This window comes from Pogoniulus pusillus, chromosome 24 (assembly GCF_015220805.1).
Source record: "Pogoniulus pusillus isolate bPogPus1 chromosome 24, bPogPus1.pri, whole genome shotgun sequence".
Classification (NCBI taxonomy): Eukaryota; Metazoa; Chordata; class Aves; order Piciformes; family Lybiidae; genus Pogoniulus; species Pogoniulus pusillus.
Genome location: NC_087287.1, coordinates 8,999,577 through 9,022,234, shown reverse-complemented (window position 1 = coordinate 9,022,234; position 22,658 = coordinate 8,999,577). Strand labels below are relative to the sequence as shown.

Here is a 22,658-nt window from a genome sequence, read left to right as displayed (position 1 = left end):
GGCTGCTGTCAACACAGGAGGCTCAGCTTTTGTTTGCTGTCTCTCAGACTCTCAGCACTCACCAAGTCCATGCTTTGTGCCAGGGCATGCTCAGGAAGTTCTTCAGGTCTTTGTCCTCACTGCTACTTGGCTCCTTCTCTGGAGCATCCCACCTGGGTGCTTTGCTGTTTGGACTACCCTGAGTGATCCTGCTTCGGCAGCAGGGTTGGACTCAGTGATCCCTGGAGGTCTCTTCCAGCCTGGACCATTCTGTGTCTCCCAGCAAAGCTCAGTGCATGCCACAGAAGTGCTGGGGGAGGGAATGCTGCACCTTGCCATGTGGGACCAGCAGCCAGGAGCTGCTGGGATCCTGTGTTGCAGCAGGACTGAGCTCCACACCTCTTTGGACTGGCCATGAGAGACAAGCCTTGCTCTGAGGTCTTTCTGGTTCAAGGGAAGTGTGGAAGGGTGGAGAGCTGAGCTGAGTCTCCTCACTTGGGGGTCTCTGTCCTCACCTCTGCCTGCTCCTTTTTCCTTGCACGTTTGAGAGTGGCAAGAAACCTCTCAAAACCTTCAGATTTTCCCTGCTTTGACAATTCTCATTTCCCACAAGCTGCTGAACCAAGCTCTGGGGCAGGAGATCTCAGATCTGTTGTCCTGGTCCCCATCAGAGCCCTGTGCAGTGCAACTGCTGAACCAAGCTCTGGGGCAGGAGATCTCAGATCTGTTGTCCTGGTCCCCATCAGAGCCCTGTGCAGTGCAACTGCTGAACCAAGCTCTGGGGCAGGAGATCTCAGATCTGTTGTCCTGGTCCCTATCAGAGCCCTGAGCAGTGCAACTGCTGAACCAAGCTCTGGGGCAGGAGATCTCAGATCTGTTGTCCTGGTCCCTATCAGAGCCCTGTGCAGTGCAACTGCTGAACCAAGCTCTGGGGCAGGAGATCTCAGATCTGTTGTCCTGGTCCCTATCAGAGCTCTGTGCAGTGCAACTGCTGAACCAAGCTCTGGGGCAGGAGATCTCAGATCTGTTGTCCTGGTCCCTATCAGAGCTCTGTGCAGTGCAACTGCTGAACCAAGCTCTGGGGCAGGAGATCTCAGATCTGTTGTCCTGGTCCCCATCAGAGCCTTGAGCAGTGCAACCTTCACCTGCAGCTGTGGAGGAAAGGAAGGTTTGGTGGCTTTTGTACTGCCACAGGTTGAGGTTCCCTCATCACTTCCTCATAAGGCAGCTTCTCATGCCTTGGATCATCATCATCATCATTTCAGGCTGCTCAGGGAGGTGGAGGTGTCCCCATCCCTGGGGGGTGGGTGTTCAAGAAAGGGGTAGGTATGGCACTTGGGGACATGGTTTAATGGCCATGGTGGTGTTGGGTTGAAGGTTGAGCTTGATGATCTTAAAGGGCTCTTCCAACCAAACCAATTCTATCCTCTTTGTGGCCCTTCTCTGGAGCTTCTCCAGCCTGGCCACATCTCTTTTTTTTTTTGGCACAGCAAGGACCAAAACTGAAATCAGTTCCAGGAGTGTCCTGAGCAGTGCTGAGCAGAGTGGGATAAGGACTCTTCATCTCTGGTGGTGCTGCTCTGGGTGATGCACCCCAGCACCTTGCTGGCTTTCTTTGTCCACGCAGCAGGGGTGGGCTGGGGTCTGCTGGGCTCTCCCTTCCCCTGTGTACCAGTGAGGTGTGTGGGAGGAGGTGGAGGATGCAGCATGTGGTCAGGGTACCTTGGACAGCAATGATGTCCTGGCAGGACTTGGCCCAGCACCCTTCTTACCTCCTCATTTTGGCAAGGCAGGACATGGAGAACATGTCAGTAGGAGAGGTGTGGAGGGCAAAGGAGGGTTCTGGTGCTGTGCAGGGGAAAGGGCAGCTCTTAGAAGTAGAGGGGAGAGCTTCTGCCTCTCTGCAACTCCCTGCAAGGAGGCTGGAGCCAAGTCTGGGTTGGACTCTTCTGCCAAGGAGCAAGTGACAGGACAAGAGGAAATGGCCTCAAGTTGCCCCAGGGGAAGCTTAGGTTGGACATGAACTGTTTGTTGCCCTTGAGGGTTGTCCAGGCCTGCCCAGGCTGCCCAGGGCAGTGATGGAGTCCCCATCCCTGGAGGTGTTTCCAAGCCCTGGAGCTGTGTTGCTGAGGGCCATGGTTTGGTGGTGCCCTGGCAGGGTTGGACTCCATCACCTTGGAGGTCTTTTGCAGCCTAAACTACTCAGTGCTTCCATGGTTCTAGGAGCTGAGGAGCCAGTGAAAGGCTCAGCTGTGGAGTCCTCGTGCTGCTTCACACCCAGGGGCCACCAGCAGCGAGTGGGGAGAAGAAAGGGAGCATTCAGGAGAGCAGGCAGGGCTGGAGGAGCCGAGGGGCTGCAGCATCCCCTCCTGTGGTCCAGCCACACAGGGCAGAGTCGCAGCGAGCAAGCTGGCGATGAATGACCTTCTGCTGGCCCTGCACAGAAGGCTCTCAGAGGTCTTTTAATCTATTGATCTAATGACTCACACAGTTTGGGTTCCTGCACAACTCAGCTCTTTGTCCCACTTCTGGCTGGCAGCAAGATGGACTTGTTCACAGCAGGACCTACAGGCTGCTTGCCCCCAGCAGGTGCTTTCCTCCAGCGGCAGCAGCAGCAGAGTGTGAGCTCTGCTCTGCTGGAAGGAGCTGGGTAAGCAGGAGCACAGCACAGCACCAGCTCCTGCCTCATGTCCTCTGTGCTGGAGGGAGGAAGAGGAGGGATGGATCCTGAACATCTGCCCAGCTCAGGTACCAGGAGAGGGCTTTTGATTTAGTTTAGGGGTTCTTGACTCAGGACTTCTTTGCTGTGAGGGTCCCAGAGCACTGGAACAGGCTGCTCAGAGAGGTTGTGGAATCTCCTGCCCTGGAGACTTTCAAGCCCTGTCTGGATGCATTCCTGTGTGACCTGAGATGGGTTTTATAGTCCTGCTCTGGCAGGGGGGTTGGACTCAGTGATCTATGGAGGTCCCTTCTCACCCCTAACATCTGTGATCCTGTGACTCTCCTGGGGAAGGTCTTACCTGTCCTCATCCCCCCCCCTTCTGTGCCCACAGCTCAGGCAGTGCTGCCAGGAGCTTCATCTCTGGGCACATGCAGTCACTGAATCCCAGGCTGCTTTGGGCTGAAGGGACCATCCAGTCCAACCACCTGCAGGCAGCAGGGACAGCCCCAGCTAGGGCAGGCTGCTCAGAGCCCCAGAAAACCTGACCTGCAATGGTGCCAGGCATGGGGCAGCTCCCACCTCTCTGGGCAACCTGGGACAGGCTCTCACCACCCTCAGGGTCATAAATCTCTCCCTCTTCTCCAGTCTGAACCTCCCTGTCAGTTCCAAACCATCACCTCTTGGCCTGTCACAGCAGACCCTGCTCAGAAGTCTGTCCCCACCTCTCTTCTCAGCTCCTTCAGGCACCCAAAGGCCACCAGAAGGTCTCCCTGGAGCCCTCTCTTCTCCAGCCTGAACAACCTCAACTCTCTCAGCCTGGCCTCACAGCAGAGAGCTTCCAGCCCTGCCAGCACTGCTGTGACCTCTGCTCCAACAGGTCCCTGTCTCTGCTGTGCTGAGACTCCAGAGCTGGCCCCAGCACTCCCTGCCCCTGCTGCCTACACTGCTGGGGATCAGCCCAGGCCATGGTTGGCTTCTGAACCATCTTCAGCTCTTCACCCCCCAGCACTCCCAGGTCCCTCTCCACAGGGCTGCTCTCCAGCCCTAGTCTGGGCTGATAGCAGGGTTGTGTTAACCCAGGTGCATAACCATGAGCTTGGCCTTGGTGAACCTCTTGAGGTCCCACTTCTCCAGCTTGTCTAGGTCCCTCTGAATGCATCTCACCCTCATTCCAGTCCCAGTATTCACCTCCACGGAGACAAACTACTCCCTCTGCACATCAAGAGCCCAGGGAGCTCTTCTGCCTGTGGGAATGTGTGCAGCCAGTGCTTCCCAGCTCCCCAGGGTCACCTCCTCATCCCCTCCTCCCCACAAACCCTCCTGCAGCAGCCTGCCAGGCACCTTCCCCCTTGCTGTGTCCTAGCCCAGGCAGCCACACTGCTTTGAAGTAAGACCCAGAACACCCAGGGAGCTGGGCAGGGTGGATGGGATCCAAGCAGCACCTTTGGCATCTGCTTTGTGTTGTCTGGGAGTTGTTTGCTAAGGGCCTGGAGCAGGAGCTGTGCTCTCATGGAGGGAGACACAGCTCCCAGCCAGGCAGAAGATGCAAGCAAGCAGTTCTTTGAGGAAGAGGGAGAAGAAGCAGCCTCAGCTTCCAGTCTGGGGCTGGAGAACACCAGCGTGGCAATAATCCCTTCTTTGGCTCACAGGATGTCAGGGGTTGGAAGGGACCTGAGGAGATCCTGGAGTCCAACCCCCCCTGCCAGAGCAGGTCACAGAGGACCACAGCCAGACAGGCCTTGAAAGTCTCCAGAGATGATCATTTTAATCCTGCCTGAGGTTCTTCTTCCTTTGGTGGCTCCAGAAGCTTAGCTGAGCTCAGGAGAAGGCAAAGCACTAAGGTGCCCAGGGTGATCCTCTCACAGCTTGTGGGAAGGGAACTCTCTGGGAGCAGAAGGTTCCTCAGCCTGGTGGTGAAGGGTGTGGAGGTAACAGCCTGCAAAGCAAGGCTGTGGCTTGGGCAGCCTGGGGAAGGAGAAGGCTCCAGGGGCACCTTCTGGTGGCCTCTCAGCCGCTTGGAGGGGGCGAGAAGGAAAAGCCCCAGGGGCTGACCCTCTTGCTTGGGAAAGGCTGGGGTGTTGGTTGCACAAAAGTGGTGCTGGCCCTCCCCAGGGCCTGGCAGAGGTCCCATCTAGATAGGACACTTTGCTTTCTCAGCCTCACTCCGCTCTGGAGCCCATCCAGGCTAGACAGGAGAGACCTTGTTGGCTGCAGGCGGGAGGGAGCAGGCACAGGCTGCCCGCTCTGGACGTGGTGTTCCAGGAGATGCTTGGCTGCCCCCAGCCCTGTGTTCTCCTGCTGTTTGATCATTAATCCTCCTGCTCAAGGAGGGGCTTTGGGTTTGTGTTTTTTTTTTGCTGGAGGGGAGGGTTTCCACAGAGGTCAACACAGCCTCAAGTCCCAGATCCCCCAGGGCTGTGGTGAGCGCTGCCTCAGGGGTGGGTTGGAAGTGGTCTGTAGGATCTCCAAGCTTCCTGAGAGCCTTTCCTGGAGCCATGAGCTCCTGGAGTGTTGGTGGCCCTGCAGGCCTCCCTGGTGGCTTCCCTTCCAGGCAGTAGCAGAGCAGTGGTGACATTGCTAAGCTATCTCAGATCTCCATCTTGGGTCAGGTGAGACAGCAGCATGAAGGAGCCTCCGCAGAAGGCATCCAGAAGCTGTGCTGAAAAGCCTCTTCCCACTCCTGTCTCCTTCCTAAGCTGGGGAATGGAGGTGTGAAGGTCACAGTCCTGTCCAAAGCTTGGGTGGCAACAGCTGAAGTGGCCTTCTCTGGGGCTGTTGTCCCTCCTCAGCTTGGGAGATGCAGGTTGAAGTGATCTTCTCTGGACCTCTTGTCCCCACTGAGCTCAGGAGGTGCCAAAAGAAGTGACCCTCTCTGGTCCTGTTGTCCCCCTGAGCTTGAGGGATGCTACCAAAGGTAACCCCCTTCAGTCCTGCTGCCTCTGGTCTCAGGAGATAGAAAATGACCTTCTCTGGTGCTGCTGTGTGCCCTGAGATGAGGAGATGCCAGCTGAAGTGACCTCTCTGGTGCTGCTGTGTGCCCTGAGCTGAGGAGATGCCAGCTGAAGTGACCTCTCTGGTGCTGCCTGCCCTGAGCTGAGGAGACGCCAGCTGAAGTGACCTCTCTGGTGCTGCCTGCCCTGAGCTGAGGAGATGCCAGCTGAAGTGACCTCTCTGGTGCTGCTGTGTGCCCTGAGCTGAGGAGATGCCAGCTGAAGTGACCTCTCTGGTGCTGCCTGCCCTGAGCTGAGGAGATGCCAGCTGAAGTGACCTCTCTGGTGCTGCCTGCCCTGAGCCAAGGAGATGCCAGCTGAGGTGACCTCTCTGGTGCTGCCTGCCCTGAGCTGAGGAGATGCCAGCTGAAGTGACCTCTCTGGTGCTGCTGTGTGCCCTGAGCTGAGGAGATGCCAGCTGAAGTGACCTCTCTGGTGCTGCCTGCCCTGAGCTGAGGAGATGCCAGCTGAAGTGACCTCTCTGGTGCTGCCTGCCCTGAGCTGAGGAGATGCCAGCTGAAGTGACCTCTCTGGTGCTGCCTGCCCTGAGCTGAGGAGATGCCATCTAAAGTGACCTCTCTGGTGCTGCCTGCCCTGAGCTGAGGAGATGCCATCTGAAGTGACCTCTCTGGTGCTGCCTGCCCTGGTCTGAGGAGATGCCATCTAAAGTGACCTCTCTGGTGCTGCTGTGTGCCCTGAGCTGAGGAGATGCCAGCTGAAGTGACCTCCCTGGTGCTGCTGTGCCCCCTGGCCAGCCCCCTCAGCCCAGAGGAGCAGATAAAGACGTTGTCTTCTGCCTCTGTGGGCCTGCAAACAAAGAGGGCCATGTGGCCCCCCTGGGCAGGCACCTTGGACCCCACCAAATGGCGCCGCTTGTGTGGGCACTGCTGTGGCTGCCATCCTAGGGCATGAATGGACAAGCAGGGCATTGAGGGCCGCGGGGACAGGCACAAACGAGCCACTGTGTCCCCCCTCACACCTTCCCCTCCTCCTCCTCAGCCCCCCCTGCCCCGAGGACAATGGCTCCATCCATGCCAAGGTTCACAGCTGGCAAGGGCGGAGGAGCAGCCGGGGCAGGGGTGGAGGAGCCGGAAGGAGAGGAGAGTTGGGTGGATGGGGAGGGAGAGCAGCTCGTGGAGGGGAGAGCCAAGAGGGGGAGAGGAGAAGGTGGGGAGAGGAGGCTGGTGGAGAGGCCAGAAGGAAGGAGGCAGGAGGAGGCAGAAGGCTCTGGAAGGTTCGGCAGGGAAGGTGAGGCTTGGTCGTGGCTCCTGCATGGAGCTGCCTGTGGCTTCATGAGAGCAGGGAAGTGTTTGGGCTGGGAAAGCCCTCTGAGGCCATCCAGCCCAACCAGCAACCCAGCACCACCTTGGCCTCCTGGAGCCCAAATCCTCACCAACCTTCACCTCCTTAACCACGAGTTTGATGTTTCCTCCAGCGTCTTTGTCCCACAGTGTCCCCTCCCAGAGCTGGGCTTTGGCTGTGTTCCTGATGTGACTTTGGCTCTTGAGGTTTCTCCTCTGATGTGAAGTGGGGGTGGAGAAGCTGCCCTGTTGCTTTGGAGGGGCAGGGCTGTCCTAGGTGGGGGGAGCTGGACAGGAGAGTGGCAGCAGGATGGGACAGAAGGTGGTGGCTGCATTGCCTGGGAGGGTCCCAGCTTTGATGGTGCTGGGAAGGGGCAGGTGCTGTGCCTGCTGCTGTGTCCAAGGGTGTCCTGCTGCAGCCTGAGCTGCTCTGAGCTAGAACCATGGAATTGTTTTGAGTTGGAAAAGCCCTTTAAGGTCATCCAGGCCAAGCATTCTCTAACTCTTGCCAAGGCTGGGGCTAAACCGTGGCCCTCAGCACCATCTCCAGGGCTTTGAAACCCCTCCAGGGATGGGAACTCCACTGCTGCCCTGGGCAGCCTTGGAGAACTCTTTCAGTGAAGAAGTTTCTTCTCAGGTCCAAACTAAGCCTTCCCTGGGGCAAATTGAAGCCTTTTCCTCTTGTCCTGGCACTTGTTCCTTGGCAGCAGAGCTCAACCCCTAGCTGGCTCCAGCCTCCTTGCAGGCAGCTGCAGAGGGCCAGAAGCTCTCCCCTCAGCCTCCTTCCCTCCAGCCTCAACACCCCCAGCTCCCACAGCTGCTCCTCACCATTCCTGTTCTCCAGACCCTTCCCCAGCTTTGTTGCCCTTCTCTGGACCTGCTCCAGCCCCTCAATGTCCTTCTTGGAGGGAGGAGCCCAAACCTGACCCCAGGATTGCAGGAGTGGCCTCAGCAGTGCCCAGTGCAGGAGGACAGTCCCTGCCCTGCTCCTTGCTGATCCAAGCCAAGACAGTGTGTAGGAACCAGCCAGTGGTAGCTCCATCAACTTGAGATGCTGTGGAGGGCTCTGAAGTCCAGCCCTGACTCCAGGCAGAAGTCTCCCCCACTGGCAGCCTGTGCAGACCCCAGCAGCTTGTCCTGGTGGGTGTGGAGGCAGAGGATGGAGGGTTTGGTGGGGAGGGGAAGGTCTCACCAGCAAGCTGCAGTTCAGAGAGTGGGTCTGAAGGGTGGACAGGGTGGGAGCTTTCAGAGCCTTGGACAACTGGAGGTTTGCTCTGGGGTGGTCCCAAAAGCAGTTTGGAGGAGCTGGGTGGAGGAGTGGTCAGGGCTTGGTGTCCCACTCGGGTTACAGAAGCCACTTGTGCTGGAAGGGACTGGTTATCGTCCCTGGCAGGTCATAAAGAGCTTTCATTAGGGAGGAATGCAGGGCTGGGGGCTGTGGGGGCACCATCCTTTCAGATGGGGATCTTCCCACCCATCCAGCTCTGGGCAGCCTGGAGCCGTGGGCAGCTGAGCCCCTTGTCCCTGCTGCCAGATGGGCAGACTGGGAGAGCTTCTCTGAGGTCATTGAGCCCAAAGCATGGCCCTCAGCACCACCATGGCCACCAAACCATGGCCCTCAGCACCACCATGGCCACCAAACCGTGGCCCTCAGCACCACAGCTCTCAAGCCCCTCCAGGGATGGGGACTCCACCACTGCCCTGGGCAGCCTGGGACAGGCTTGGACATCCCTCCAGAGCAACAAATTGTTCCTCATGTCCAACCTAAACCTCTCCTGGGGCAACCTGAGGCCGTTTCTTCTTGTCCTGTCACTTCTCAAGGAGAAGAGCCCAACCCCAGCTGGCTCCAGCCTCCTTGCAGGCAGCTGCAGAGAGCCAGAAGCTCTCCTCTCAGCCTCCTTTTCTCCAGCCTCAACACCCCCAGCTCCCTCAGCTGCTCCTCACCATCCTTTTTCTCCAGACCCTTCCCCAGCTTTGTTGCCCTCCTCTGGCCCTGCTGCAGGCAGGGCTGGCACAGCAGAGATGCCATCTCCACCCAAGGCTGTTGCCTTGGCTGCTCTTCAGGCTTCCCCAGGCTCCTGCTGATGGAGAAGTGGCTCTGAAGCCTTGTTGGTGCAGCATCTGGTGGGGCTTAGGTGCTGTTTGGTTAGGCAGTCCCAGCAAGGATTCCTGCTGCTGGCAGCAGCCAATGGGCCAGGCCCGGAGGATAAACAGGAGCTGGGAGCAGAGGTGGGTCCTGAGCAGCTCCCTGAGGCCCTGGGAATGTGTCGATGTGGCAGCCTCAGCCTGCTGATTGCACAACCCCTGCAGCACGGCCACAGCAACGTGCTGGGAGCTATGCTGGGGCTCTGCAGCTTGCCATGACCCTGTGCCAGCCCAGGGCATGGGTGCTGGGGGGTGCTGGGCACTGCATCTCCATGCCCTGCAGCATTAGCTGGGGCTGCTTGCTTTGGTGGCTGCAGAGGCTGGGGGGGGTGGTGCACTAGAGGGTCTTTGGAGGTCACTTCCAGCCTGGAAGCCTCCTCTGGTCCTGCCCTCCCTGGCCTCAGGAGATACCAGCTGAAGTGACCTCTCTGGTGCTGTTGTCCTGTCTGAGCTCAGGAGATGCCAGAGGATGCAGCCTGCAGAAGAGGAGGCTCAGGGCAGAGCTCATTGCTGGCTACAACTCCCTGCAGGGAGGCTGTAGCCAGGTGGGGTTGGGCTCTTCTGCCAGGCAAGCAGCAACAGAACAAGGGGACACAGTCTCAAGTTGTGCCAGGGGAGGTCTAGGCTGGATGTTAGGAGGAAGTTGTTGGCAGAGAGAGTGATTGGCATTGGAATGGGCTGCCCAGGGAGGTGGTGGAGTCGCTGTCCCTGGAAGTATTGAAGCCAAGCCTGGCTGGGGCACTTAGTGCCATGGTCTGGTTGATTGGCCAGGGCTGGGTGCTAGGTTGGGCTGGCTGAGCTTGGAGCTCTCTTCCAACCTGCCTGGTTCTATGATTCTATGATCTGCTAGGCTGCAGGCAAGAGTTTTGGAGGAACAACTGGAATTTCACTTGTAGGTGTCTTGGGAACCCAGCAGGGCTGAGGTGGCCACAAATGCAAACATGCAGCAGTCAGAAGCCCAGAATCTCAGCAGGGTGGGGTTGGAAGGGAGCTCTGGAGATCAGCCAGCCCAAGCCCCCTGCCAAAGCAGGGCACCCACAGCAGCTTGCCCAGCAGCACAATGCCCAGGGCCACTTGCAAGCTCTCCACACAAGCAGACTCCACAACCTCTCTGGGCAGCCTGCTCCAGCCCTCCAGCACCCTCACACCAAACAAGCTTCTCCTCAGCCTCACATGCAACCTCCTGCACTCCACTCTGTGCCCTCTGCCCCTTGGCCTGGCCCTGGGCACCACTCACAAGAGCCTGGCCCCAGCCTCTTGCCCCCTGACTTTTCATTCTTCTTAATTTCAATCTTCTTCTCACCACCTTCCACAGTCCTTGGGTCAGAGCAGAGGTCTTCATTTGTCATTCAAACCTTCAGGAGGTCCCTAAAATCCCTGGTGCCAACAGGGAGGCTCTGGGAGCCTTTTCTCTTCCTCCTCATGGCTGGCATCCTCCTCACCTTTCACCGATGCTTCCCAGCCCCTTTCCTCCTTCCCCCACCCCCTCCCCATCCCAAAGGGGTTGACCTCATTGTCATCTCCAGCTTTCCACATCTGGTTCTTGTTAGCAGATCCCAGGCTGAAGTTCTTCAGCTCTCTCCTTCCCTCCCACCCCCAGGTGACCCAGGCAGGCTTATAGGTGATTAGGAGAGAAGCAGCAGAGCAGGAAGGGGCTGGGGGAGGGCCTGGTATAAATAGAAATGCCATCAGCTTCTCAGCCTATCGCTTGGGGGGGAGATTCTGGGTCTAATCTCCCAGACTTGTAAATATGATGATGGAGGTGGGGGGGGGAAGGTTGGGAGCAGGACACCATTAACTCTTTCAGAGCCACCCCCCAAATCCCTGCTGGGAAGCAGGATGGGGTGGAGCACCTGAAGGAAAACCTGGGAGCAAGTCGTGCGGGCTGAGGATGCTCACCAGGAGGGAGGAGCTGGCAGAGGAGGGGAGGGTGGTGTGGGAAGCACCTCTGGCTGTGGAGTGTGTTTGGAGGTTTGGGGAAGGCAGAGCAAAAGCAGTCCAAACATTGGGATTCCTGACATTCCCACACGTACCCGCGGGTCCTGCGGGGCTCCCCCTGCCTCTGCGGCCAGGCTCTGCTGCTGGGGGCTTCTCCAGGAGCAAGGGCTGCAAAGGGGAGCAGATGCAGTTGGGATGTGGTGTGAGAGCAGGGTGGCCATGTGAGCATCAGGGGAAGCACAGGGCTTAGGGAGCAGGCAGGTCTGGGACTTGCTTTGCAGCAGCAGTGACCAAAGGAGCTGGGAAAGAGGAGGGTTTGGTCCAGGGAGAGTCAAAGTGGAGCAGATGCAGTTGGGATGTGGTGTGAGAGCAGGGTGGCCATGTGAGCATCAGGGGGAGCACAGGGCTTAGGGAACAGGCAGGTCTGGGACTTGCTTTGCAGCAGCAGTGACCAAAGGAGCTGGGAAAGAGAAGAGTTTGGTCCAGGGAGAGTCAAAGTGGAACAGATGGAGGGGAAGATGTGGTGTGAGAGCAGGGTGGGAATGCAGGGGCCAGGAGGAGGGCAGGACCTAGGAGCAAGCCGGTTTGGAACTTACTTTGCAGCAACAAAGGCTGAAGGAGCTGGGAAAGAGAAGGTTGTCCTGGAAGGGTTTGCTCCAAGGAGCTTAAGAGTGGAGCAGATGGAGTTGGGATGTGGTGTGAGAGCAGGGTGGCAATGTGAGCATCAAGGGGAGCACAGGGCTTAGGGAGCAGGCAGGTTTGGGACTTGCTTTGCAGCAGCAAAGACTGAAGGAGTTGGGAAGGAGGAGGTTGTCCTGGGAGGGCTGGCCCTGAGGAGTGTCCATGTGTGCCCAAGGAGGTCAGCATGGTAGGACTGGCCAAATGACTTGGTCCTGGTGCCCACCTGAGATGTTCATTGTGGGTGGAGGGCACTAGAAGCTGTTTTGTAGGATGGTGTTCTTTGGGCTGCTTCAGGAGGAAAGACTCTGAGAGCTTTTTGGCCATGGAGGTGGCTGTGGGTGCCAAGAGATGTCACATTCCTGGTGGAGCAGGTGCTGGGGCAGAGGCAGGAGATGCTGCATGGGGACTGCTGCTGCTGTCCCACAGCGAGAGGGCAAATGCTGACAGCATGAGGGAGTTTGGAGCTTCTCTGGGCTCCTCCTTCTCTCTTTTGCTGGAGGGAGGAGGTGTGAGAGCCTCTCTTGTGTGGGTCTTGATCTTCCCAAGGTGCCTCCTTGGTGGCTTCCTGCTTCTTCCTAGTCCCCACTTGGGAGGGGGAGGGAGCAGTGTTAGTGTCATTAGGAGCTCGTGACTCGGTGGAGAATTAGTCACCTAAGCTGGCTTTTGGTGAGAGCCCAGCCTGTGTGGGAGCTGTGGGTGCTGGGACACTCCTTGTGGAAGCTATGGGTGGTTGGACACTCCTTATGGAAGCCATGGGTGCTGGGAGGTTTCTTATGGAAGCCATGGGTGATGGGACACTCTGTGGAAGCCATGGGTGGTGGGACACTGTCTGTGGAAGCCATGGGTGATGGGACACTCTCTGTGGAAGCCATGGGTGATGGGACACTCTCTGTGGAAGCCATGGGTGATGGGACACTCTCTGTGGAAGCCATGGGTGATGGGACACTCTCTGTGGAAGCCATGGGTGATGGGACACTGTCTGTGGAAGCCATGGGTGGTGGGACACTGTCTGTGGAAGCCATGGGTGGTGGGACACTGTCTGTGGAAGCCATGGGTGGTGGGACACTGTCTGTGGAAGCCATGGGTGATTTGGACACTGTCTGTGGAAGCCATGGGTGATTTGGACACTGTCTGTGGAAGCCATGGGTGATTTGGACACTGTCTGTGGAAGCCATGGGTGATTTGGACACTGTCTGTGGAAGCCATGGGTGATTTGGACACTGTCTGTGGAAGCCATGGGTGATTTGGACACTGTCTGTAGAAGCCATGGGTGATTTGGACACTGTCTGTGGAAGCCATGGGTGATTTGGACACTGTCTGTAGAAGCCATGGGTGATTTGGACACTGTCTGTGGAAGCCATGGGTGGTGGGACACTGTCTGTAGAAGCCATGGGTGATTTGGACACTGTCTGTGGAAGCCATGGGTGATTTGGACACTGTCTGTGGAAGCCATGGGTGGTGGGACACTGTCTGTGGAAGCCATGGGTGGTGGGACACTGTCTGTGGAAGCCATGGGTGGTGGGACACTGTCTGTGGAAGCCATGGGTGGTGGGACAGTCTCTGTGGAAGCCATGGGTGGTGGGACAGTCTCTGTGGAAGCCATGGGTGGTGGGACACTGTCTGTGGAAGCCATGGGTGGTGGGACACTCTCTGTGGAAGCCATGGGTGGTGGGACACTGTCTGTGGAAGCTCTGGAGGAGCTGGTGGGCAGCCCCTGCCCACAATGCCCATGCAGCCAGACCCCACCACAGCTCTTATCACAGCTCACCTCTGCCGTCATGCTGCTTATCTCACCCTCCTGCTGGGGCTCAGCTGAGGGCTCCTGAAGGTGACATTTGAGACTGGGCAGCAGAGAAAGAGGAGAGCACAGCACAGCAGCTGTCTGCTGAGGACCCAAGGGACAGGTGACAGGACAAGAGGAAGTGGCCTCAGGGCAGGTTTAGGTTGGACATGAGGAACAATTTGTTGCCCTTGAGGGTTGCCAAGGCCTGTCCCAGGCTGCCCAGGACAGTGGTGGAGTCCCCATGGCTGGAGGGGTTTGAGACCTGTGGAGCTGTGGTGCTGAGGGCCATGGTTTGGACTCCATGATCTCAGAGGTCTCTTCCAACCATAGGATCAAGCAGGTTGGAAGAGAGCTCCAAGCTCACCCAGCCCAACCTAGCACCCAGCCCTGGCCAATCAACCAGACCATGGCACTAAGTGCCCCAGCCAGGCTTTGCTCCAACACCTCCAGGGACTGCGACTCCACCACCTCCCTGGGCAGCCCATTCCAATGGCAAATCCATGACCCTATGACCTCTTGTCCTTTCTGGGTAGGTCCTGAGCTCCTCTCCTGGAGTTGAAGGTGTGAAGGAAGCCCACTGGGGTCAGGCTTTTCTTGGGCAGGCTGCTGGAAAGGCATCAAAGTCGATCAAGAGCCTCTCTGCAGAGAAGTTTCCTGCCAGCTCTCCTGGCTGAGGTTTGCCAGGTGTGGTGTGGCTTAGAGCTTGGTGCCTATGGTCAAGAAGGCAGCACAGAGTGGGGGCAGCTGGCCCCTGGCAGAAGAGTTTTGGCCAAGGTCAAAGGGTCACCGTGGCCCAGGAGCAGCTGTTTGCCTCAGCTGGACCCTGTGTGGGCAGGAGCAGGCTGCAGCTGAGGTCCTCAGGGAGGGGTGAAGGACACAGCAGCCATGGTGCTGCCCAGCAGGGAGCTCTTCTGCTCAGCCAGGAGGCAATGCAGGGCAAGAGTGCAGTGGTTAGCCCAAACCCTGCGAGGAGAGGCTGAGGCAGCTGGGGGTGTGCAGCCTGGAGAGGAGGAGGCTCAGGGCAGACCTCACTGCTGGCAGTGAGGCTTCAGGAGGTTTGGGTGCTGCTGGAATGCCTCTTGTCCTACCTGGAGTGGACAGAGAGCCAATGGCATCCTGGGCTGGCTCAGGAGCAGTGTGGTCAGTAGGACAAGGGAGGTTCTTCTGTCCCTGTGCTCAGCACTGCTCAGGCCACACCTTGAGTGCTGTGTCCAGTTCTGGGCTCCTCCATTCCAGAGAGATGTTGAGGTGCTGGAAGGTGTCCAGAGAAGGGCAACAAAGCTGGTGAGGGGCCTGGAGCACAGCCCTGTGAGGAGGGGCTGAGGGAGCTGGGGGTGTGCAGCCTGCAGAAGAGGAGGCTCAGGGCAGAGCTCATTGCTGTTTGCAGCTGCCTGCAGGGAGGCTGTAGCCAGGTGGGGTTGGGCTCTGCTGCCAGGCAAGCAGCAACAGAACAAGGGGACACAGTCTCAAGCTGTGCCAGGGGAGGTCTAGGCTGGATGTTAGGAGGAAGTTGTTGTCAGAGAGAGTGATTGGCATTGGAATGGGCTGCCCAGGGAGGTGGTGGAGTCCCCATCCCTGGAGGTGTTGAAGCCAAGCCTGGCTGGGGCACTCGGTGCCATGGTCTGGTTGACTGTCTAGGGCTGGCTGCTAGGTTGGGCTGGCTGAGCTTGGAGCTCTCTTCCAACCTGGCTGATTCTGTGATTCATCTCTGCAACCCCAGGAGAGGCTGTGGCTGGCACAGAGGAGGACCTCTGTGCTGATCTGGGGCCTCAGAGGCTCTTCCTGCCCTGTCCCTTCTCACCAGGATGCTGTCCTGGCAGCAGCATCAGGTGTGCCTGCTCCAGAGAGAGTCCTGGAGTCGATTAGGTTGGAAGAGACCTTCCAGCTCATGGAGCCCAACCTTTCACCCAGCACTGCCAGGGCTCCACTAAACTGCATCCCCTCAGCACCACCAAACCATGCCCTTTGAAGCCCCTGCAGGGATGGGGACTCCACCACTGCCCTGGGCAGCCTGGGCCAAGCCTTGACAACCCTCAAGGGCACCAAATTGTTCCTCGTGTCCAACCTAAGCCTCCTCTGGGGCAACTCGAGGCTGTTTCCTCTTGCCCTGTCGCTTGCTTCTTGGCAGAGGAGCCCAACCCCCAGCTTTCAAAGCAGCCTTTTGTAGCAGGGGTGGACTCCATGATCTGAAAGATCTCAACCAAAACAATTCCATGATTCCACGAGGAGTTTGTGTGGGAGAAGATCTCCACCTCCTCCCTCAGGGCCCTGGTTCCCACCATGGAGTTTGGTGATGCACAGAGGCTTAGGATGGCATTGCACAGAGCTCCCCCCAGGTTTGGTATATTTACCCCTCCTCTAACCAGGGTTACCAAGGCAGAGATCACTCCACACACACACACACACACACATCCCCCCACCCTTGCCTGTCCTCCTGGCAGAATTCCTGCCTGGATTTATTTCTGCCGATCTGCTGGGCTTGGTATGAAAGGGATTTGCAGAGGGGAGACTTGGATTGGCCAGGGGTGGCCTCAAACCCCCCATCCTGGCGTGCTCAGCTCAGCAGCTGACCTCTCCCCAAGGCAGGGGCTGAGGAGGGGGAGGCAAAGGGTGGGGGGGGGGGAGGTCAGGGTCTTCTCCTAGGCAAGGGCTGTGGTGCTTTGAGGTGGAGCCAAGGAGGTCTTTCAAGGAAGGGCTCTCACTGTTACCCGAGCTCGGGGAGGTGAGGGGCTGGGGGGGTTGGGGGGTGGGGTGGGGGGGAGCTGGAACTTCCCTTCCACTTTTTCTTTGGCAGTGCCTTTGGCAGCCAAGGCTGAGTTGGCAGCGACCCCAGAGGGCTGCAGACTCCCACTTCTGAGAGACAGATAAAGCAAGCACTTTGTCAACAGACCCAGCCCAGCTTCCCCGGAGCTGGAGCCAGGAGGAGGAGGAGTTCTGCGGGAGAAAGGAGAGGGAAAGTTATTGCTTGCCATGGAAGAGAGGGGGGAAAGAGGTGGAGGAGAGGAAGAGAAGGGGAGGGAGAAAAAGGAGAAGTAGAGGAGGTGGAAGAGAAGGAGGGAAGAAGAAGAGGAGGTGGGGAAAGAGACAAAAAGGAAGAAAAGGAGAAAGAGAGGAGAAAGAGGTGGAAAAGGAGAGGAGGAGAAGGGGAGGGAGGAGATGAGGAAGGAGAGAAGAAAAAGGGTGAAAAGGAGAATGAGAGAAGAAAGAGATGGAAAAGAAGGAGACAAAGAGAGGAAGAGGAGGAGAAAGGGAGGGAGGAGATGAGGAAGGAGAGAAGAAAAGGATGAAAAGGAGAATGAGAGGCGAAAGAGATGGAAAAGAAGGAGACAAAGAGGAAGAGGAGGAGAAAGGGAGGGAGGAGATGAGGAAGGAGAGAAGAAAAAGGATGAAAAGGAGAATGAGAGGCGAAAGAGATGGAAAAGAAGGAGACAAAGAGAGGAAGAGGAGAGAAGAAAAAGGATGAAAAGGAGAATGAGAGGCGAAAGAGATGGAAAAGAAGGAGACAAAGAGGAAGAGGAGGAGAAAGGGAGGGAGGAGATGAGGAAGGAGAGAAGAAAAAGGATGAAAAGGAGAATGAGAGGCGACAGAGATGGAAAAGGAGACAAAGAGAGGAAGAGGAGGAGAAAGGGAGGGAGGAGATGAGGAAGGAGAGAAGAAAAAGGATGAAAAGGAGAATGAGAGGCGAAAGAGATGGAAAAGGAGACAAAGAGAGGAAGAGGAGAAGGGGAGGGAGGAGATGAGGAAGGAGAGAAGAAAAAGGATGAAAAGGAGAATGAGAGGAGAAAGAGATGGAAAAGAAGGAGACAAAGAGAGGAAGAGGAGGTGGGGAAAAAGACAAAAAGTGGGAAAAGGAGAAAGAGGAGAAGGAGGTGAAAAAGGGGAGAAGGGGAGGGAGGAGAAGAGGAGGTGGGGAAGGAGACAAAAAGGAGGAAAAGGACAATGAGAGGAGGTGGAGAAAGGAGGTAAGGAAGGAGACAAGGAGGGAAAGGAGAAGGAGAGGAGGTGGGGAAGGAGATGGAAGAGAAGGAGAGAGGAGAAGGGGAGGGAGAATATGGAAAAGGAAGAGAGAAGAAAAGGAGAGGGAGAATAAGGAGGAGAAGAAGAGAGGGAGGAGAAGGAAAAGAAGAGGAAGGAGGAGAGGAGGAGGGAAAGGAGGAGAAGAGGAAGTTGGAGATGGAGGCAAGAAGGAGGAAAAAGAGAAAGGAGCAAAAGGAGGAAGAGAGGAGCAGAAGAGGAGAGGGGGAAGGAGAAGGAGAAGGGCTCCTGCGTGCTCAGGAGCTGACCCAGAGCTGCCATGGCAGCGGTGGAGAAATTCCAGCACCTTCTGCAGAGTGGAGGGAAGGATCCAAAGGGCCAGAAGCCACCTTTGCCAGGGCACCCCTGAGGCCTACAGCCCTGTCTCCAAAGGGATTGTCCTTCCAAGGGCTCTGGCCAGGCTAGCAGCTCTTGCAGCATTGCTGGTGAAGCTCCTGGAGGCCACATCAGCCCCGGGGCAGTGGTGGCTCTCCTGCTCTGTGCCCTGCAGAGCCCAGGGGTGACCCCACGGTGTCACTTCTGCCACACGTCCTGAGCTTGGCCCTGGGGTGTCCCTGTGTGTCCCAGGCTCACAGGTGGCTGCAGGCAAACCCCACCTGTGTGCCCAGCTTCCCAGGTGCTGCCACCATCTCTCTGTGCCCCTCGTGCCCCATCCCTCTCTTCAGATGGGTGTGGGCAGATGGCAGTCCTCAAACTGAAGGGTCTGCTGATCTTCTGGGGTCACTGTCCTGACTCTGTGGAAGTCTTGAGGGGGGGTGTCTGACCTGCAAAGCCTTCCATGTCCTTCTCATGGCTCATACTTCCCACCTCCTGTCCCCTCACAGGCCATGACATCAACGGAGCCCTGGAACCATCTAACATTGACACCAGCATCCTGGAGGAGTACATCAGCAAGGAGGACTCACCAGATATGTAAGTGCTTCCCTTGCTCCACAGCAGCACCAGTGTTCACTGCTGTCTTCCCTGGGAGGTGTTGAGCAGCCTCCAGCCCTGCGGTTCTGGCTGTGTTTCTGTCCCTCCTAAAGTCCTCCACTCATTCCCAGTTCTTCTCCTGCCTCTTCTTGGCTTCTCCCTTTCAAATCTCCTCAAGCTCTTCCATCCCCTCTCTTTTCTTCCTCTCCTGAGGGCACCACAGAAGGCTTTTCTTTCAGTTGAGCAATGGAGAAGCGAACGCTAGGAGCTCAGTGGCAGTGTGGAGAAGGGCAGGGAAGGTCTCCCTGTGCCCCCCAACGCTGGCAAAGAGAGGGGGAGCAGACTTGAAGAGCAGACAAAGTCACCAGGGCCACAGGGTGGGGACAAGATCTTCCAGGGGGGACATGACACAGCATCCCTGGGCCAGTCTTGGGGGTGAAGCACAATGAGCAGGTAGAGTCATTGAATGGCTTTGGTTGGAAGAGGCCTTAATCATAGAGTCAACCAGGTTGGAAGAGACCTCCAAGATCATCCAGTCCAACCTAGCACCTTGAAGATGACAGAGTCCAACCACTAACCTAACACTGCCAGGGCACCACCAAACCATGGCTTTGAAACCCTGCTGCTGGGGATGGGGACTCCACCACCGCCCTGGGCAGCCTGGGACAGGCCTTGACAGCCCTCAAGGGTAACAAATTGTTCCTCATGTCCAACCTAAACCTCCTCTGGGACACCTTGAGGCCAGGGGCACTTGTCTCTTGGGAGCAGAGCCCAACCCCCACCTGGCTCCAGCCTCCTTGCAGGGCTCTGCAGAGAGCCAGAAGCTCTCCCCTCAGCCTCAGCTCTTACTGTCTTCACAAGCTTTGAGGTTGGATGTCCTGAGCCTTTCTGACCTTCCCAGCTCCAAGGTTGGATGTTCTGCACCTGTGGGGTTCCATCAGCCCCAGGTCACCAACCTGCTCTCCCTGTCAGCTCCTGCCAGTGCCACCACAGCGCTGCATCTCCTGCTGCTTCCCGGGCATCCCGGAGCCACCTGCGTGGCTCTGCAGGGGCAGGGTGGGGTGAGAAGGGAGCTGGCCCTCTGCAGGGGCAGGGTGGGGTGAGAAGGGAGCTGGCCCTCTGCAGGGGCAGGGTGGGGTGAGAAGGGAGCTGGCCCTCTGCAGGGGTAGGGTGGGGTGAGAAGGGAGCTGGCCCTCTGCAGGGGCAGGGTGGGGTGAGAAGGGAGCTGGCCCTCTGCAGGGGTAGGGTGGGGTGAGAAGGGAGCTGGCCCTCTGCAGGGGCAGAGTGGGGTGAGAAGGGAGCTGGCCCTCTGCAGGGGCAGGGTGGGGTGAGAAGGGAGCTGGCCCTCTGCAGGGGCAGGGTGGGGTGAGAAGGGAGCTGGCCCTCTGCAGGGGCAGGGTGGGGTGAGAAGGGAGCTGGCCCTCTGCTGAGCTTGTCCCCCTTCTCTCTCTCAGCTGCTTCCCTGACATCCCTGCTTCGGCCAGCTATGCGCACCCGCAGCCCTGCAGCTCGGTCCCCAGCACGCCTCTGGGCAGCTCAGCCACCAGTGTGACCGGTGCCACCTCTGCCCTCCACCTCCCTGCCCCGGGCAGCCAGCTCCCAGCCCGCCACGCTCCTCTGCTGCCCAGCCCCTGCGGACCCAGCTACGGCGCTCACCTCAACTGCAATAACAACAATGGCATGGTGGTGCCCAAGGGCTACCTCGGTGGCCACTGCCTAAGCAACGTGGTCCCTCCAATCAAAGCAGAGCCTAAGGCCTCCTATGCACCTGGGTAAGTGGAGGGTTGGGCTGGCAGAACCGAGGGCAAAGGGTAGGGCAAGTGGTCCTTCAGGCTGGTGGAGGTTGTGTGTGTCCTCCCCCTCCCCAGCCCTGCCTTAACTGCTGGCAGAGTGAGTCTGCAGGAAGGCTTTGGGTCTCACAGAGGTGGCTCCTCGCAAGGGCAGGTAGAGAAGGAGAAGGAGAAGACAACCTCTGGAAGGTTGTTTGGTAGATCTCATCATTGAATCATAGAATCAACCAGGTTGGAAGAGACCTCCAAGCTCATCCAGTCCAACCTAGCACCCAGCCCTATCCAGTCAACCAGACCATGGCACTAAGTGCCTCATCCAGGCTTTTCTTGAAGACCTCCAGGGACGGTGCCTCCACCACCTCCCTGGGCAGCCCATTGAGTTGGAGAGGCTCAGTGTCCTCACCCAATATCTGCAGGTGATGGTAGAGCTGTTAGCTCTGGGCTGGCACATCTTACAAGTGTGTGAGGGGGAAGTAAAGGAGAACAAGACCAAATTCGGCCTCCAGGATGTTCCCGTGGCCATCCCAGAGGAAAGTGTTAACTAAAGTGGGCAGAGATCTGCTTGTCTTGGCCTGATGTTGTTGACACTCCACTCAAGAGAAGAACAAGGAGGCATCTGAGCTGGGTTTGTACTCCTGTGCCACAAGTTCTGAGTGCAGACCTGGTGAAGAGGAGAACGAGCAGGTTTTAGTGGTGCTGATGGACTCAACTGGACAGTCCTGGAGGAGAAAAGACATCATTCCTGCTCTTTGGAATGGCCTTCTCTGGACCAAGACAAGAAAGGAAGGACCCTGGCAGGCTGGAGGAGCACAGCAACATGGCAGCTGCCACCTGTGGTGCCCAAGGGGGCAAGATAGAGACCATGTCACCAAAGAGCACCTCTGAGACATGGCACATCTAAAGCTTTACTGCCTGGAGACCCAAAGGGGAGAACATGTCAGGTCTTCTCCTCAGGCACCTCTCTGGTCCGTGCTGCTCTGCCCCACTCACAGGCCACAGATGGAGCACTGGGTGCAGTTCTGGGCTCCCCAGTTCAGCACAGACTGGGAACTGCTGGAGAGAGCCCAGGGCAGGCTCTGGAGGTGCTGAGGGGCCTGGAGCAGCTCTGTGAGGAGCAAAGGCTGAGAGCCCTGGGGCTGTGGAGCCTGCAGGAGAGCAGCCCCAGAGGGCATCTGCTCAGTGCTCAGCAACAGCTAAAGGAGCTTTAGGGAGCAAGAGGCTGGGGCCAGGCTCTGCTCAGTGGTGCCAAGGGGCAGAGGGCACAAAGTGGAGTGCAGGAGGTTGCATGTGAGGCTGAGGAGAAGCTTGTTTGGTGTGAGGGTGCTGGAGGGCTGGAGCAGGCTGCCCAGAGAGGTTGTGGAGTCTGCTTCTGTGGAGAGCTTGCAAGTGGCCCTGGGCACTGTGCTGCTGGGCAAGCTGCTGTGGGTGCCCTGCTTTGGCAGGAGGCTTGGACTGGCTGATCTCCAGAGCTCCCTTCCAACCCCCAACCCTGCTGGGATTCTGAGAGTGAAGAAAGAAGCTGATCTGAAGCTGGACAGGTGGAAACTGAAGTGGCAGCAACACATTCATCAGCAGGGGACCTCAGCAGCTGGCAGCAGTCATACCCGGAGGAGCTGTGCCGTGGTCCAAGGCGAGGGGCAGCCCTGATGTGCTCTCTCCACAGCCAATCTCTGAGGCTTCTCCAGTGGTGACAGTGGATGTGAGGGACCAGGAGGAGGCCAGGATGGCCTCAGGACTGCTCAACTCTCCCAGCCCCTGCCTGGCTTTTCTCCCTCTGCCTTGTGCCCTCTACTGTTGCCAGCAATTACAGCCTGGTGATTCCCATCCCACACAGCTCCACTGGGATGACTTTGGCCATTTGGATCAAGTTGGGAAGGTCTTCCAGAAGGAGACAGCTAAGGAAAAACTGCTCTACACTGATTCCCAGATCAGGGAGTTCTCCCTTGCTGTGTGCTCAGCTTAGGAAGACCCATACCCAAAAGCATGGCTTGGTGCCTCATCCCATCCTGTTCTCCTGCATGGCTCTGGCATTCTCCAGGGTGTGAGAGGTCACGAGTGAGGATTGTAGCTTCCTCTTAGGTCTTCCTTTGGATGTAGATCAACTGGGCCAGCTTTAATGGCAGCACTTCTTCAGCATCTCCTCCCTGACCTGCTGGCTTTTTCCAAGAGGAGCAATGTGTTGGAACCCAACAAACCCTTCCCTTGGAGTGGGCACACCCACACTGCCCCCCGTGATGTGAACCCTGCAGTGATCACTTTCCTCCTCAAAGGCCTTCTCCAGCCTCCAGGATTCTTGGAATTGCCTTAGGCCCTTTTGTTATTGGCCCAGCTTTGGCTTGCTGAGGAACAAATCCTGATAAGTCCCTGGAAGCATGGTGTGGGGCCATGGCCAGCCTGGCAAGGACCTTGGGAGTAAAGCTTGGTGCTGGACCAAGAGGAGGA

The 22,658-nt window shown here is 57.7% G+C and overlaps 1 protein-coding gene across 1 annotated transcript in view; it reads left to right on the top strand.

Annotated features, from left to right (window-relative positions):
- The window catches only part of MYRF (myelin regulatory factor), a 79,481-nt gene that overhangs the window by 15,952 nt on the left and 40,871 nt on the right, over window positions 1-22,658 (top strand). Inside the window, 2 exon segments of the mRNA XM_064163307.1 lie at window positions 18,339-18,426; window positions 19,881-20,198. Coding sequence (XP_064019377.1) covers window positions 18,339-18,426; window positions 19,881-20,198 — 406 coding nt within the window.